Consider the following 16760-nt stretch of genomic DNA (forward strand, 5'->3'; position numbering starts at 1 on the left):
ATTTTATTTTACCTTTTATTTAACGAGGCAATTCAGTTAGGAAACAAATTCTTATTTTCAATGACGGCCTAGGAACAGGGGGTTAACTGCCTTGTTCAGGGGCAGAACGACAGATTTTTACCTTGTCAGCTCGGGGAATTTGAACTTGCAACCTTTCGGTTACTAGTCCAACGCTCTAACCACCAGGCTACCTGCCTCCCCCCTCTAACCACTAGGCTACCTGCCTCCCCCCTCTAACCACTAGGCTACCTGCCTCCCCCCTCTAACCACTAGGCTACCTGCCTCCCCCCCTCTAACCACTAGGCTACCTGCCTCCCCCCTCTAACCCCTAGGCTACCTGCCTCCCCCCTCTAACCACTAGGCTACCTGCAGTACCCCCTCTAACCACTAGGCTACCTGCAGTACCCCCTCTAACCACTAGGCTACCTGCAGTACCCCCTCTAACCACTAGGCTACCTGCAGTACCCCCTCTAACCACTAGGCTACCTGCAGTACCCCCTCTAACCACTAGGCTACCTGCAGTACCCCCTCTAACCACTAGGCTACCTGCAGTACCCCCTCTAACCACTAGGCTACCTGCAGTACCCCCTCTAACCACTAGGCTACCTGCAGTACCCCCTCTAACCACTAGGCGACCTGCAGTACCCCCTCTAACCACTAGGCTACCTGCAGTACCCCCTCTAACCACTAGGCTACCTGCAGTACCCCCTCTAACCACTAGGCTACCTGCCTCCCCCCTCTAACCACTAGGCTACCTGCCTCCCCCCTCTAACCACTAGGCTACCTGCCTCCCCCCTCTAACCACTAGGCTACCTGCCTCCCCCCTCTAACCACTAGGCTACCTGCCTCCCCCCTCTAACCACTAGACTACCTGCCTCCCCCCTCTAACCACTAGGCTACCTGCCTCCCCCCTCTAACCACTAGACTACCTGCCCCCCCCCCCCTCTAACCACTAGGCTACCTGCCTCCCCCCCTCTAACCACTAGGCTACCTGCCTCCCCCCCTCTAACCACTAGGCTACCTGCCTCCCCCCCTCTAACCACTAGGCTACCTGCCTCCCCCTCTAACCACTAGGCTACCTGCCTCCCCCCTCTAACCACTAGGCTACCTGCCTCCCCCCTCTAACCACTAGGCTACCTGCCTCCCCCCCTCTAACCACTAGGCTACCTGCCTCCCTCCTCTAACCACTAGGCTACCTGCCTCCCTCCTCTAACCACTAGGCTACCTGCCTCCCTCCTCTAACCACTAGGCTACCTGCCTCCCTCCTCTAACCACTAGGCTACCTGCCTCCCCCCTCTAACCACTAGGCTACCTGCCTCCCCCCCTCTAACCACTAGGCTACCTGCCTCCCCCACTCTAACCACTAGGCTACCTGCCTCCCCCCTCTAACCACTAGGCTACCTGCCTCCCTCCTCTAACCACTAGGCTACCTGCCTCCCTCCTCTAACCACTAGGCTACCTGCCTCCCCCCTCTAACCACTAGGCTACCTGCCCCCCCCCCCCCCTCTAACCACTAGGGTACCTGCCTCCCCCCTCTAACCACTAGGCTACCTGCCTCCCTCCTCTAACCACTAGGCTACCTGCCTCCCTCCTCTAACCACTAGGCTACCTGCCTCCCCCCCTCTAACCACTAGGCTACCTGCCTCCCCCCTCTAACCACTAGGCTACCTGCCTCTAACCACTAGGCTACCTGCCTCCCTCCTCTAACCACTAGGCTACCTGCCTCCCTCCTCTAACCACTAGGCTACCTGCCTCCCTCCTCTAACCACTAGGCTACCTGCCTCCCCCCTCTAACCACTAGGCTACCTGCCTCCCTCCTCTAACCACTAGGCTACCTGCCTCCCCCCTCTAACCACTAGGCTACCTGCCTCCCCCCTCTAACCACTAGGCTACCTGCCTCCCCCCTCTAACCACTAGGCTACCTGCCTCCCCCCCTCTAACCACTAGGCTACCTGCCTCCCTCCTCTAACCACTAGGCTACCTGCCTCCCCCCTTTAACCACTAGGCTACCTGCCTCCCCTCCTCTAACCACTAGGCTACCTGCCTTCCCCCCTCTAACCACTAGGCTACCTGCATCCCCCCTCTAACCACTAGGCTACCTGCCTCCCCCCTCTAACCACTAGGCTACCTGCCTCCCTCCTCTAACCACTAGGCTACCTGCCTCCCTCCTCTAACCACTAGGCTACCTGCCTCCCCCCTCTAACCACTAGGCTACCTGCCCCCCCCCCCCCCCCCTCTAACCACTAGGGTACCTGCCTCCCCCCTCTAACCACTAGGCTACCTGCCTCCCCCCTCTAACCACTAGGCTACCTGCCTCCCCCCTCTAACCACTAGGCTACCTGCCTCCCTCCTCTAACCACTAGGCTACCTGCCTCTAACCACTAGGCTACCTGCCTCCCTCCTCTAACCACTAGGCTACCTGCCTCCCTCCTCTAACCACTAGGCTACCTGCCTCCCTCCTCTAACCACTAGGCTACCTGCCTCCCCCCTCTAACCACTAGGCTACCTGCCTCCCTCCTCTAACCACTAGGCTACCTGCCTCCCCCCTCTAACCACTAGGCTACCTGCCTCCCCCCTCTAACCACTAGGCTACCTGCCTCCCCCCTCTAACCACTAGGCTACCTGCCTCCCCCCCTCTAACCACTAGGCTACCTGCCTCCCCCCTCTAACCACTAGGCTACCTGCCCCCCCCCCCCCCCCCTCTAACCACTAGGGTACCTGCCTCCCCCCTCTAACCACTAGGCTACCTGCCTCCCTCCTCTAACCACTAGGCTACCTGCCTCCCTCCTCTAACCACTAGGCTACCTGCCTCCCCCCCTCTAACCACTAGGCTACCTGCCTCCCCCCCTCTAACCACTAGGCTACCTGCCTCCCCCCTCTAACCACTAGGCTACCTGCCTCTAACCACTAGGCTACCTGCCTCCCTCCTCTAACCACTAGGCTACCTGCCTCCCTCCTCTAACCACTAGGCTACCTGCCTCTAACCACTAGGCTACCTGCCTCCCTCCTCTAACCACTAGGCTACCTGCCTCCCTCCTCTAACCACTAGGGTACCTGCCTCCCCCCTCTAACCACTAGGCTACCTGCCTCCCTCCTCTAACCACTAGGCTACCTGCCTCCCTCCTCTAACCACTAGGCTACCTGCCTCCCCCCTCTAACCACTAGGCTACCTGCCTCCCTCCTCTAACCACTAGGCTACCTGCCTCCCCCCTCTAACCACTAGGCTACCTGCCTCCCCCCTCTAACCACTAGGCTACCTGCCTCCCCCCTCTAACCACTAGGCTACCTGCCTCCCCCCCTCTAACCACTAGGCTACCTGCCTCCCTCCTCTAACCACTAGGCTACCTGCCTCCCCCCTCTAACCACTAGGCTACCTGCCTCCCCCCTCTAACCACTAGGCTACCTGCCTTCCCCCCTCTAACCACTAGGCTACCTGCCTCCCCCCGTCTAACCACTAGGCTACCTGCCTCCCCCCCTTTAACCACAGATCATGTATGTTGTGTGTCGCAGGTCTGGAGCCTTTCCGGATCGGTCCGTACACTAACTTCGTCAACATCGGCGAGCGTTGCAACGTGGCTGGATCGAGGAAGTTCGCCAAGTTGATCATGTCGGGAAACTACGAGGTGAACCGTCTCCCGTTATTCTCCTCGTGATACCACCTGAATTTAAAAAACCCAGTCGAATACAGATTGCATGATCATTGTAGCGAGGAATATCTTCTCTTCTGTCCCCATGTCTGGTGTACCCGGGCCATGTTCAGTAGGGCACACCGTATCAAAACAAAAAAACTAAATGATGACTTATTGGACAAGTTCAGGTAGTTCCTCCCTGTTTCAGTCTATTCTTCTTGTGTTTGGTGCATATTAAACACAACCCTGTGACTCAATGTGTACCGGGTCCCTGTCTGTGAACCGGGTCCCTGTCTGTGAACCGGGTCCCTGTCTGTGTACCGGGTCCCTGTCTGTGAACCGGGTCCCTGTCTGTGAACCGGGTCCCTGTCTGTGAACCGTGTCCCTGTCTGTGAACCGGGTCCCTGTCTGTGAACCGTGTCCCTGTCTGTGAACCGTGTCCCTGTCTGTGAACCGGGTCCCTGTCTGTGAACCGGGTCCCTGTCTGTGAACCGTGTCCCTGTCTGTGAACCGGGTCCCTGTCTGTGAACCGGGTCCCTGTCTGTGAACCGTGTCCCTGTCTGTGAACCGTGTCCCTGTCTGTGAACCGTGTCCCTGTCTGTGAACCGGGTCCCTGTCTGTGAACCGTGTCCCTGTCTGTGAACCGTGTCCCTGTCTGTGAACCGGGTCCCTGTCTGTGAACCGGGTCCCTGTCTGTGAACCGTGTCCCTGTCTGTGAACCGTGTCCCTGTCTGTGAACCGTGTCCCTGTCTGTGAACCGTGTCCCTGTCTGTGAACCGTGTCCCTGTCTGTGAACCGTGTCCCTGTCTGTGAACCGGGTCCCTGTCTGTGAACCGGGTCCCTGTCTGTAAACCGGGTCCCTGTCTGTGAACCGGGTCCCTGTCTGTGAACCGGGTCCCTGTCTGTGAACCGGGTCCCTGTCTGTGAACCGGGTCCCTGTCTGTGAACCGGGTCCCTGTCTGTGAACCGGGTCCCTGTCTGTGAACCGGGTCCCTGTCTGTGAACCGGGTCCCTGTCTGTGAACCGGGTCCCTGTCTGTGAACCGGGTCCCTGTCTGTGAACCGGGTCCCTGTCTGTGAACCGTGTCCCTGTCTGTGAACCGGGTCCCTGTCTGTGAACCGGGTCCCTGTCTGTCTCCAGGAGGCGTTGAGCATAGCCAAGACCCAGGTGGAGATGGGAGCCCAGGTGTTGGACATCAACATGGATGAGGGGATGCTGGAGGGTCCTGCCGCCATGGCCCGGTTCTGCTGTCTCATAGCCTCCGAGCCTGACATCGCCAGGGTAGGAATCAACTTGACATTTCAAAATGATAGATAGCTGCACACTCTGACGTTTAATCATGTTTTCTAAACCATTTCCTGTGATAATTTCCTGTCCATTTCCTGTGATAATTTCCTGTCCATTTCCTGTGATAATTTCCTGTCCATTTCTTGATAATTTCCTGTCCATTTCCTGTGACATTACCAGAGAGGTAATGTCACTGAGCTACAGGAAGCAGAACCACATCGTTGAAGTGCTGGGAGATGCTGGGAAAACGAGACCACTCTAAGAACAGAGTTCATCTATAGAATAAGTCCTTTAGACCCTTTACTAAAGCTGAAGTTCACTTACCCAGCTCTCCTAGCTGTCCTCTGAATCCTCCTCTCTCTCTCCTCTCCTAGGTACCTCTGTGTATAGACTGGTCTAACTTCCAGGTGTCCTCTCTCTCTCTCTCTCCTCTCCTAGGTACCTCTGTGTATAGACTGGTCTAACTACCAGGTGTCCTCTCTCTCCTCTCCTCTCCTAGGTACCTCTGTGTATAGACTGGTCTAACTACCAGGTGTCCTCTCTCTCTCTCTCTCTCTCCTAGGTACCTCTGTGTATAGACTGGTCTAACTTCCAGGTGTCCTCCTCTCTCTCTCCTCTCCTAGGTTCCTCTGTGTATAGACTAGTCTAACTTCCAGGTGTCCTCTCTCTCTCCTCTCCTAGGTACCTCTGTGTATAGACTGGTCTAACTTCCAGGTGTCCTCTCTCTCTCTCTCCTCTCCTCTCCTGGGTACCTCTGTGTATAGACTGGTCTAACTTCCAGGTGTCCTCTCTCTCTCTCCTCTCCTAGGTACCTCTGTGTATAGACTGGTCTAACTTCCAGGTGTCCTCCTCTCTCTCTCTCCTCTCCTAGGTACCTCTGTGTATAGACTGGTCTAACTACCAGGTGTCCTCTCTCTCTCCTCTCCTAGGTACCTCTGTGTATAGACTGGTCTAACTTCCAGGTGTCCTCTCTCTCTCTCCTCTCCTAGGTTCCTCTGTGTATAGACTGGTCTAACTTCCAGGTGTCCTCTCTCTCTCTCTCTCCTCTCCTAGGTACCTCTGTGTATAGACTGGTCTAACTACCAGGTGTCCTCTCTCTCCTCTCCTCTCCTAGGTACCTCTGTGTATAGACTGGTCTAACTTCCAGGTGTCCTCTCTCTCCTCTCCTCTCCTAGGTACCTCTGTGTATAGACTGGTCTAACTACCAGGTGTCCTCTCTCTCCTCTCCTAGGTACCTCTGTGTATAGACTGGTCTAACTTCCAGGTGTCCTCTCTCTCTCTCCTCTCCTAGGTACCTCTGTGTATAGACTGGTCTAACTTCTAGGTGTCCTCTCTCTCTCTCTCCTCTCCTAGGTACCTCTGTGTATAGACTGGTCTAACTTCCAGGTGTCCTCCTCTCTCTCTCTCCTCTCCTAGGTACCTCTGTGTATAGACTGGTCTAACTACCAGGTGTCCTCTCTCTCTCTCTCTCCTCTCCTAGGTACCTCTGTGTATAGACTGGTCTAACTTCCAGGTGTCCTCTCTCTCTCTCCTCTCCTAGGTACCTCTGTGTATAGACTGGTCTAACTTCTAGGTGTCCTCTCTCTCTCTCTCCTCTCCTAGGTACCTCTGTGTATAGACTGGTCTAACTTCCAGGTGTCCTCCTCTCTCTCTCTCCTCTCCTAGGTACCTCTGTGTATAGACTAGTCTAACTACCAGGTGTCCTCTCTCTCTCTCTCTCTCTCCTCTCCTCTCCTAGGTACCTCTGTGTATAGACTGGTCTAACTTCCAGGTGTCCTCTCTCTCTCTCTCCTCTCCTAGGTACCTCTGTGTATAGACTGGTCTAACTACCAGGTGTCCTCTCTCTCTCTCTCTCCTCTCCTAGGTACCTCTGTGTATAGACTGGTCTAACTACCAGGTGTCCTCTCTCTCCTCTCCTAGGTACCTCTGTGTATAGACTAGTCTAACTACCAGGTATCCTCCTCTCTCTCTCTCTCTCTCTCCTCTCCTAGGTTCCTCTGTGTATAGACTGGTCTAACTTCCAGGTGTCCTCTCTCTCTCTCCTCTCCTAGGTACCTCTGTGTATAGACTGGTCTAACTACCAGGTGTCCTCTCTCTCTCCTCTCCTAGGTACCTCTGTGTATAGACTGGTCTAACTACCAGGTGTCCTCCTCTCTCTCTCTCTCCTCTCCTAGGTTCCTCTGTGTATAGACTGGTCTAACTTCCAGGTGTCCTCTCTCTCTCTCCTCTCCTAGGTACCTCTGTGTATAGACTGGTCTAACTTCCAGGTGTCCTCTCTCTCTCTCTCCTCTCCTAGGTACCTCTGTGTTTAGACTGGTCTAACTTCCAGGTGTCCTCTCTCTCTCTCTCTCCTCTCCTAGGTACCTCTGTGTATAGACTGGTCTAACTTCCAGGTGTCCTCTCTCTCTCTCTCTCTCTCTCCTAGGTACCTCTGTGTATAGACTGGTCTAACTTCCAGGTGTCCTCTCTCCTCTCCTAGGTACCTCTGTGTATAGACTGGTCTAACTTCCAGGTGTCCTCTCTCTCTCTCTCTCCTCTCCTAGGTACCTCTGTGTATAGACTGGTCTAACTTCCAGGTGTCCTCTCTCTCTCTCTCCTCTCCTCTCCTAGGTACCTCTGTGTATAGACTGGTCTAACTTCCAGGTGTCCTCTCTCTCTCTCTCCTCTCCTAGGTACCTCTGTGTATAGACTGGTCTAACTTCCAGGTGTCCTCTCTCTCTCTCCTCTCCTAGGTACCTCTGTGTATAGACTGGTCTAACTTCCAGGTGTCCTCTCTCTCCTCTCCTCTCCTAGGTACCTCTGTGTATAGACTGGTCTAACTTCCAGGTGTCCTCTCTCTCTCTCCTCTCCTAGGTTCCTCTGTGTATAGACTGGTCTAACTTCCAGGTGTCCTCTCTCTCTCTCTCTCCTCTCCTAGGTACCTCTGTGTATAGACTGGTCTAACTACCAGGTGTCCTCTCTCTCCTCTCCTCTCCTAGGTACCTCTGTGTATAGACTGGTCTAACTTCCAGGTGTCCTCTCTCTCCTCTCCTCTCCTAGGTACCTCTGTGTATAGACTGGTCTAACTTCCAGGTGTCCTCTCTCTCTCTCCTCTCCTAGGTACCTCTGTGTATAGACTGGTCTAACTTCCAGGTGTCCTCTCTCTCTCCTCTCCTAGGTACCTCTGTGTATAGACTGGTCTAACTTCCAGGTGTCCTCCTCTCTCTCTCTCCTCTCCTAGGTACCTCTGTGTATAGACTGGTCTAACTTCCAGGTGTCCTCTCTCTCTCTCTCCTCTCCTAGGTTCCTCTGTGTATAGACTGGTCTAACTTCCAGGTGTCCTCTCTCTCTCCTCTCCTCTCCTAGGTACCTCTGTGTATAGACTGGTCTAACTTCCAGGTGTCCTCTCTCTCTCTCTCTCCTCTCCTAGGTACCTCTGTGTATAGACTGGTCTAACTTCCAGGTGTCCTCTCTCTCCTCTCCTCTCCTCTCCTAGGTACCTCTGTGTATAGACTGGTCTAACTACCAGGTGTCCTCTCTCTCCTCTCCTCTCCTCTCCTAGGTACCTCTGTGTATAGACTGGTCTAACTACCAGGTGTCCTCTCTCTCTCCTCTCCTCTCCTAGGTACCTCTGTGTATAGACTGGTCTAACTCCCAGGTGTCCTCCTCTCTCTCTCCTCTCCTCTCCTAGGTACCTCTGTGTATAGACTAGTCTAACTACCAGGTGTCCTCCTCTCTCTCTCCTCTCCTCTCCTAGGTACCTCTGTGTATAGACTGGTCTAACTACCAGGTGTCCTCTCTCTCTCCTCTCCTCTCCTAGGTACCTCTGTGTATAGACTGGTCTAACTACCAGGTGTCCTCTCTCTCTCTCTCTCCTCTCCTAGGTACCTCTGTGTATAGACTGGTCTAACTACCAGGTGTCCTCTCTCTCCTCTCCTAGGTACCTCTGTGTATAGACTGGTCTAACTACCAGGTGTCCTCTCTCTCCTCTCCTAGGTACCTCTGTGTATAGACTGGTCTAACTACCAGGTGTCCTCTCTCTCCTCTCCTAGGTACCTCTGTGTATAGACTGGTCTAACTTCCAGGTGTCCTCCTCTCTCTCTCTCCTCTCCTAGGTACCTCTGTGTATAGACTGGTCTAACTTCCAGGTGTCCTCTCTCTCTCTCTCCTCTCCTAGGTACCTCTGTGTATAGACTGGTCTAACTTCCAGGTGTCCTCTCTCTCCTCTCCTCTCCTAGGTACCTCTGTGTATAGACTGGTCTAACTTCCAGGTGTCCTCCTCTCTCTCTCCTCTCCTAGGTACCTCTGTGTATAGACTGGTCTAACTACCAGGTGTCCTCCTCTCTCTCTCCTCTCCTAGGTACCTCTGTGTATAGACTGGTCTAACTTCCAGGTGTCCTCTCTCTCTCTCTCCTCTCCTAGGTACCTCTGTGTATAGACTGGTCTAACTTCCAGGTCTCTCTCTCTCCTCTCCTAGGTACCTCTGTGTATAGACTGGTCTAACTTCCAGGTGTCCTCTCTCTCTCTCTCCTCTCCTAGGTACCTCTGTGTATAGACTGGTCTAACTTCCAGGTGTCCTCCTCTCTCTCTCCTCTCCTAGGTACCTCTGTGTATAGACTGGTCTAACTACCAGGTGTCCTCTCTCTCCTCTCCTAGGTACCTCTGTGTATAGACTGGTCTAACTTCCAGGTGTCCTCTCTCTCTCTCTCTCCTCTCCTAGGTACCTCTGTGTATAGACTGGTCTAACTACCAGGTGTCCTCTCTCTCTCTCTCTCCTCTCCTAGGTACCTCTGTGTATAGACTGGTCTAACTTCCAGGTGTCCTCTCTCTCTCTCTCCTCTCCTAGGTACCTCTGTGTATAGACTGGTCTAACTTCCAGGTGTCCTCTCTCTCCTCTCCTAGGTACCTCTGTGTATAGACTGGTCTAACTTCCAGGTGTCCTCTCTCCTCTCCTCTCCTCTCCTAGGTACCTCTGTGTATAGACTGGTCTAACTTCCAGGTGTCCTCTCTCTCTCTCTCCTCTCCTCTCCTAGGTACCTCTGTGTATAGACTGGTCTAACTTCCAGGTGTCCTCTCTCTCCTCTCCTCTCCTCTCCTAGGTACCTCTGTGTATAGACTGGTCTAACTTCCAGGTGTCCTCTCTCTCCTCTCCTCTCCTAGGTACCTCTGTGTATAGACTGGTCTAACTACCAGGTGTCCTCCTCTCTCTCTCCTCTCCTAGGTTCCTCTGTGTATAGACTGGTCTAACTTCCAGGTGTCCTCTCTCTCCTCTCCTCTCCTCTCCTAGGTACCTCTGTGTATAGACTGGTCTAACTTCCAGGTGTCCTCTCTCTCTCTCTCCTCTCCTCTCCTAGGTACCTCTGTGTATAGACTGGTCTAACTTCCAGGTGTCCTCTCTCTCCTCTCCTCTCCTCTCCTAGGTACCTCTGTGTATAGACTGGTCTAACTTCCAGGTGTCCTCCTCTCTCTCTCTCTCCTCTCCTAGGTACCTCTGTGTATAGACTGGTCTAACTACCAGGTGTCCTCTCTCTCTCTCTCTCCTCTCCTAGGTACCTCTGTGTATAGACTGGTCTAACTACCAGGTGTCCTCTCTCTCCTCTCCTCTCCTCTCCTAGGTACCTCTGTGTATAGACTGGTCTAACTACCAGGTGTCCTCCTCTCTCTCTCTCTCCTCTCCTAGGTACCTCTGTGTATAGACTGGTCTAACTACCAGGTGTCCTCTCTCTCTCTCTCTCCTCTCCTAGGTACCTCTGTGTATAGACTGGTCTAACTTCCAGGTGTCCTCTCTCTCTCTCCTCTCCTAGGTACCTCTGTGTATAGACTGGTCTAACTACCAGGTGTCCTCTCTCTCTCTCTCTCCTCTCCTAGGTACCTCTGTGTATAGACTGGTCTAACTTCCAGGTGTCCTCTCTCTCTCTCCTCTCCTAGGTACCTCTGTGTATAGACTGGTCTAACTACCAGGTGTCCTCTCCTCTCCTCTCCTCTCCTAGGTACCTCTGTGTATAGACTGGTCTAACTACCAGGTGTCCTCTCTCTCTCTCTCTCCTCTCCTAGGTACCTCTGTGTATAGACTGGTCTAACTTCCAGGTGTCCTCCTCTCTCTCTCTCTCCTCTCCTAGGTACCTCTATGTATAGACTCGTCGAACTTCGAGGTGATCAAGGCGGGACTGAAGTGTTGTCAGGGGAAGTGTATCGTGAACAGCATCAGTCTGAAGGAAGGAGAGGAGGAGTTTCTCCAGAGAGCCACGACGGTCAGACGCTACGGGGCTGCCGTGGTTGTTATGGCGTTCGACGAGGAGGGTCAGGTGAGACTGACAGTTGGGAAGGAGATGGTAGGACGTACAGCGGCAAGAACAAGTATGTTTTGGAATTACCTGGATTTCTACATTAATTAATTAATTAATTAATTTCTGCATTGGGTATGTGAGACGGTAGCGTCCCACCTCTTCAACAGCCAGTGAAACTGCCGGGCGACAAATTCAAATACAGAAATACTCATTATGAAAATTCAGAAAACAAAACATATTTTACATATGTTTAAAGATTAACTTCTTGTGAATCCAACCACGGTGTTAGATTTAAAAAATGTTTTACGGCGAAAGCATACCTTACGATTATGAGAACATAGCCCACTAGACAAATAATTACAAACAGTAACCAGCCAAGTAGAAGAGTTACACAATTTAGAAAAAGAGATAGAATTAATCCCTTACCTTTGGTGATCTTCATATGGTTGCGCTCAGCAGACATTCATTTACTCAATAAATGTTCCTTTTGTTCGATAAAGTCTCTTTATATCCAAAAACCTCTGTTTTGTTTGTGCGTTTTCTTCAGTAATCCACAGGCTCAAACGCAGTCAAAACAGGCAGACAAAAAAATCCTAATTTTTTAAAGTAAAGTTCATAGAAACGTTTCAAACGATGTTGATATTTAATCCTCAGGTTGTTTTTTAGCCTAAATAATCGATAATATTTCAACTGGACAATAACGTCGTCAAAATGAAAGGTAAACAAGAAAGGCCCTCTCTCGGTCGCGCACATGAAAAAGCTCTGTGACACTTTAGGGTCCACTCATTCAGACTGCTCTTACTTCCTAATTTTGCAGAATACAAGCCTGAAACAATTTCTAAAGACTGTTGACATCTAGTGGAAGGCATAGGAACTGCAATTTGAGTCCTAAGTCAATGGATACTGTAATGGCATTGAATAGAAAACTACAAAACCCCCCCAAAAAACGGCTTCCTGAATGGATTTTTCTCAGGTTTTCGCCTGCCAAATCAGTTCTGTTATACTCACAGACACTATTTTAACAGTTTTGGAAACTTTAGACTGTTTTCTATCCAAATCTACCAGTTATATGCATATCATATCTTCTGGGCCCGAGAAGCAGGCAGTTTAATTTGGGCATGCTTTTCATCCAAAATTCCAAATGCTGCCCCCTACCCTAGAGAAGTTAATTGGTCCTAAAGTTTGATCTGATCTTCATCTAAGTCACAACAATAGACATATTCTGCTTAAACTAAAAACACACACATTATTGTATTTTTCTTGTCTATATTGAATACAACATTTTAAACATTAGGTTGGATAAAGTATGTGAACCCCGAGGCTAATGACTTCTCCAAAAGCTGATTGGAGTCAGGAGTCAGTTAACCTGGAGTCCAATCAATGAGACGAGATTGGAGATGTTGGTTAGAGCTGCCCTATAAACACTCACACAGTCTGAGATTAGAGATGTTGGTTAGAGCTGCCCTGCCCTATAAACACTCACACAGTCTGAGATTAGAGATGTTGGTTAGAGCTGCCCTGCCCTATAAACACTCACACAGTCTGAGATTAGAGATGTTGGTTAGAGCTGCCCTATAAACACTCACACAGTCTGAGATTAGAGATGTTGGTTAGAGCTGCCCTGCCCTATAAACACTCACACAGTCTGAGATTAGAGATGTTGGTTAGAGCTGCCCTGCCCTATAAACACTCACACAGTCTGAGATTAGAGATGTTGGATAGAGCTGTCCTGCCCTATAAACACCACTCACACAGTCTGAGATTAGAGATGTTGGTTAGAGCTGCCCTATAAACAACACTCACACAGTCTGAGATTAGAGATGTTGGTTAGAGCTGCCCTGCCCTATAAACACCACTCACACAGTCTGAGATTAGAGATGTTGGTTAGAGCTGCCCTGCCCTATAAACACTCACACAGTCTGAGATTAGAGATGTTGGTTAGAGCTGCCCTGCCCTATAAACACTCACACAGTCTGAGATTAGAGATGTTGGATAGAGCTGTCCTGCCCTATAAACACCACTCACACAGTCTGAGATTAGAGATGTTGGTTAGAGCTGCCCTATAAACACCACTCACACAGTCTGAGATTAGAGATGTTGGTTAGAGCTGCCCTGCCCTATAAACACACTCACACAGTCTGAGATTAGAGATGTTGGTTAGAGCTGTCCTGCCCTATAAACACTCACACAGTCTGAGATTAGAGATGTTGGTTAGAGCTGTCCTGCCCTATAAACACTCACACAGTCTGAGATTAGAGATGTTGGTTAGAGCTGCCCTGCCCTATAAACACACTCACACAGTCTGAGATTAGAGATGTTGGTTAGAGCTGTCCTGCCCTATAAACACTCACACAGTCTTAGATTAGAGATGTTGGTTAGAGCTGCCCTGCCCTATAAACACACTCACACAGTCTGAGATTAGAGATGTTGGTTAGAGCTGCCCTGCCCTATAAACACACTCACACAGTCTGAGATTAGAGATGTTGGTTAGAGCTGCCCTGCTCTATAAACAACACTCACACAGTCTGAGATTAGAGATGTTGGTTAGAGCTGTCCTGCCCTATAAACACTCACACAGTCTTAGATTAGAGATGTTGGTTAGAGCTGCCCTGCTCTATAAACAACACTCACACAGTCTGAGATTAGAGATGTTGGTTAGAGCTGTCCTGCCCTATAAACACTCACACAGTCTGAGATTAGAGATGTTGGTTAGAGCTGCCCTGCCCTATAAACACTCACACAGTCTGAGATTAGAGATGTTGGTTAGAGCTGCCCTGCCCTATAAACACCACTCACACAGTCTGAGATTAGAGATGTTGGTTAGAGCTGCCCTGCCCTATAAACACTCACACAGTCTGAGATTAGAGATGTTGGTTAGAGCTGCCCTGCCCTATAAACACTCACAGTCTGAGATTAGAGATGTTGGTTAGAGCTGCCCTGCCCTATAAACACCACTCACACAGTCTGAGATTAGAGATGTTGGTTAGAGCTGCCCTGCCCTATAAACACTCACACAGTCTGAGATTAGAGATGTTGGTTAGAGCTGCCCTATAAACACTCACAGTCTGAGATTAGAGATGTTGGTTAGAGCTGTCCTGCCCTATAAACACTCACACAGTCTTAGATTAGAGATGTTGGTCAGAGCTGCCCTGCCCTATAAACAACACTCACAAAATGTTAGTTTGTTATTCACAAGAATCATTGCCTGATGTGAACCATGCCTCAAACAAAAGAGATCTCAGAGACGGGAGATTAATTGTTGACTTGCATAAAGCTGGAAAGGGTTACAAAAGTATCTCTAAATGCCTTGATGTTCATCAGTCCACAGTAAGACTAATAGTCTATAAATGGAGAAAGTTCATCACTGTTGCTACTCTCCCTAGAAGTGGCCGTCCTGCAAAGACGACTGCAAGAGCACAGTGCAGAACGCTCAATGAGGTTAAGAAGAATCCTAGAGTGTCAGCTAAAGACTTACAGAAATCTCTGGAACATGCCATTATCTCTGTTGACGAGTCTTACGATACGTTAAACACTAAACAAGAATGGTGTTCATGGGAGGACACCACGGAAGAAGACACTGCTGTCCAATAAAAACATTGCTGCACGTCTGAAGTTTACAAAAGAGCACCTGGATGTTCCACAGCGCTACTGGCAGGATATCCTGTGGACAGATGAAACTACAGACGAGTTGTTTGGAAGGAACACAACACTATGTGGAGAAAAAAGGCACAGCACACCAACATCAAAACCTCATCCCAACTGTAAAGTCTGGTGGAAGGAGCATCATGGTTTGGGGCTGCTTTGCTGCCTCAGGGCCTGGGCAGCTTGCTATCATCGACGGAAAAATCAATTCCCAAGTTTATTAAGACATTTTTCAGGAGAATGTCAGGCTATCTGTCCGCCCATTGAAGATCAACAGAAGTTGGGTGACGCAACAGGACAACGACCCAAAACACAGAAGTAAATCAACAACAGAATGGCATCAACAGAAGAAAATACGCCTTCTGGAGTGGCCCAGTCAGAGTCCTGACCTCAACCCGATTGAGATGCTGTGGCATGACCTCGAGAGAGCGGTTCACACCAGACATCCCAAGAATATTTCTGAACTGAAACAGTTTTGTAAAGAGGAACGGTCCAGAATTCCTCCTGACCGTTGTGCAGGTCTGATCCGCAACTACAGAAAACGTTTGGTTGAGGTTATTGCTGCCAAAGGAGGGTCAACCAGTTATTAAATCCAAGGGTTCACATACTTTTCCCACCCTGCACTGTGAATGTTTACACGGTGTGTTCAATAAAGACATGGAAACATATTGTCTGTTTATTAGTTTGAGCAGACTGTTTGTCTGTTGTTGTGACCTAGATGAAGATAAGATCAAATTTTATGACCCAATTTATGCAGAAATCCAGGTACATTCCTAGAGGGGGGGGGGGTAACAGGATGTAAGTGGTAGGTGGGGTGGGGTTCCATCCAGTGCTGCCATGGGTGCTTGGCAGACTACTACTCCTACGACAGGGGATTGTAACCCGTTACCTCATGGATAAAAGACTGTTGTCCGGGAAACAGTCTTCTCTGGTTCCTACAGGCTACTGAGACGGAGCGCAAGGTCGAGATCTGTAGCAGAGCCTATCGTCTCCTGGTAACTCAAGTGGGCTTTGACCCCAACGACATCATCTTTGACCCCAACATCCTGACCATCGGCACGGGCATGGAGGAACACGGCGAGTACGCCATCAACTTCATCCGAGCCACCAGGCTCATCAAGGTCAGTTGAGAACCGGGGGTTGTGTTTTCCGCTAACGCGGTCACAACACTGCTTCCTGTTTCCTGTCACTCTCAGGGATTTCCTATTGGACTGTGTCTTTCTGTATTGATAGCAGTGGTGATGTCCCGGCACTCAGCTGTCCAGGGTCTGGTCACAACACTGCTTCCTGTTTCCTGTCACTCTCAGGGGGATTTCCTATTGGACTGTGTCTTTCTGTATTGATAGCAGTGGTGATGTCCCAGCACTCAGCTGTCCAGGGTCTGGTCACAACACTGCTTCCTGTTTCCTGTCACTCTCAGGGGGATTTCCTATTGGACTGTGTCTTCCTGTATTGACAGCAGTGGTGATGTCCCGGCACTCAGCTGTCCAGGGTCTGGTCACAACACTGCTTCCTGTTTGTCAATCTCAGGGATTTCCTATTGGACTGTGTCTTTCTGTATTGATAGCAGTGGTGATGTCCCAGCACTCAGCTGTCCAGGGTCTGGTCACAACACTACTTCCTGTTTCCTGTCACTCTCAGGGGGATTTCCTATTGGACTGTGTCTTTCTGTATTCATAGCAGTGGTGATGTCCCGGCACTCAGCTGTCCAGGGTCTGCCTGGGACAGGAGATGGACCTCAGGGGGATTTCAAACACCATGCATGGCAGTGTGGGCTTCCAGGCTTTCATGTACTGACCCATACTGTGTTTTCTGTAGGAGTCTTTACCTGGGGTCAGATTCAACCTGTCCTTTTAACAGTATATATATACTACAGTATATAATATTTATATATAATTCTCTACAGGAGTTGCTGCCTGGGGCCAGGATCAACCTG

General features: G+C 50.6%; 1 protein-coding gene and 1 long non-coding RNA gene across 5 annotated transcripts in view; both read left to right on the forward strand.

Annotated features, from left to right (window-relative positions):
* mtr (5-methyltetrahydrofolate-homocysteine methyltransferase) overlaps positions 1-16760 on the forward strand; it is a 77904-nt gene that overhangs the window by 16606 nt on the left and 44538 nt on the right. For all 4 annotated transcript variants that reach the window (XM_055910760.1, XM_055910759.1, XM_055910757.1 and 1 more), the window contains 4 exons: positions 3511-3623; positions 4770-4910; positions 11015-11200; positions 15766-15945. In XM_055910760.1, coding sequence (XP_055766735.1) covers positions 3511-3623; positions 4770-4910; positions 11015-11200; positions 15766-15945 — 620 coding nt within the window. The remainder of the gene's footprint in view (positions 1-3510; positions 3624-4769; positions 4911-11014; positions 11201-15765; positions 15946-16760) is intronic.
* Positions 5413-6638, forward strand: LOC129842280 (uncharacterized). Its single transcript, XR_008757534.1, has 3 exons — positions 5413-6207; positions 6270-6456; positions 6519-6638. It is a non-coding gene; the product is annotated as an uncharacterized LOC129842280 (long non-coding RNA).

This window comes from Salvelinus fontinalis, unplaced genomic scaffold, assembly GCF_029448725.1.
Source record: "Salvelinus fontinalis isolate EN_2023a unplaced genomic scaffold, ASM2944872v1 scaffold_0028, whole genome shotgun sequence".
NCBI classification, from domain to species: domain Eukaryota; kingdom Metazoa; phylum Chordata; class Actinopteri; order Salmoniformes; family Salmonidae; genus Salvelinus; species Salvelinus fontinalis.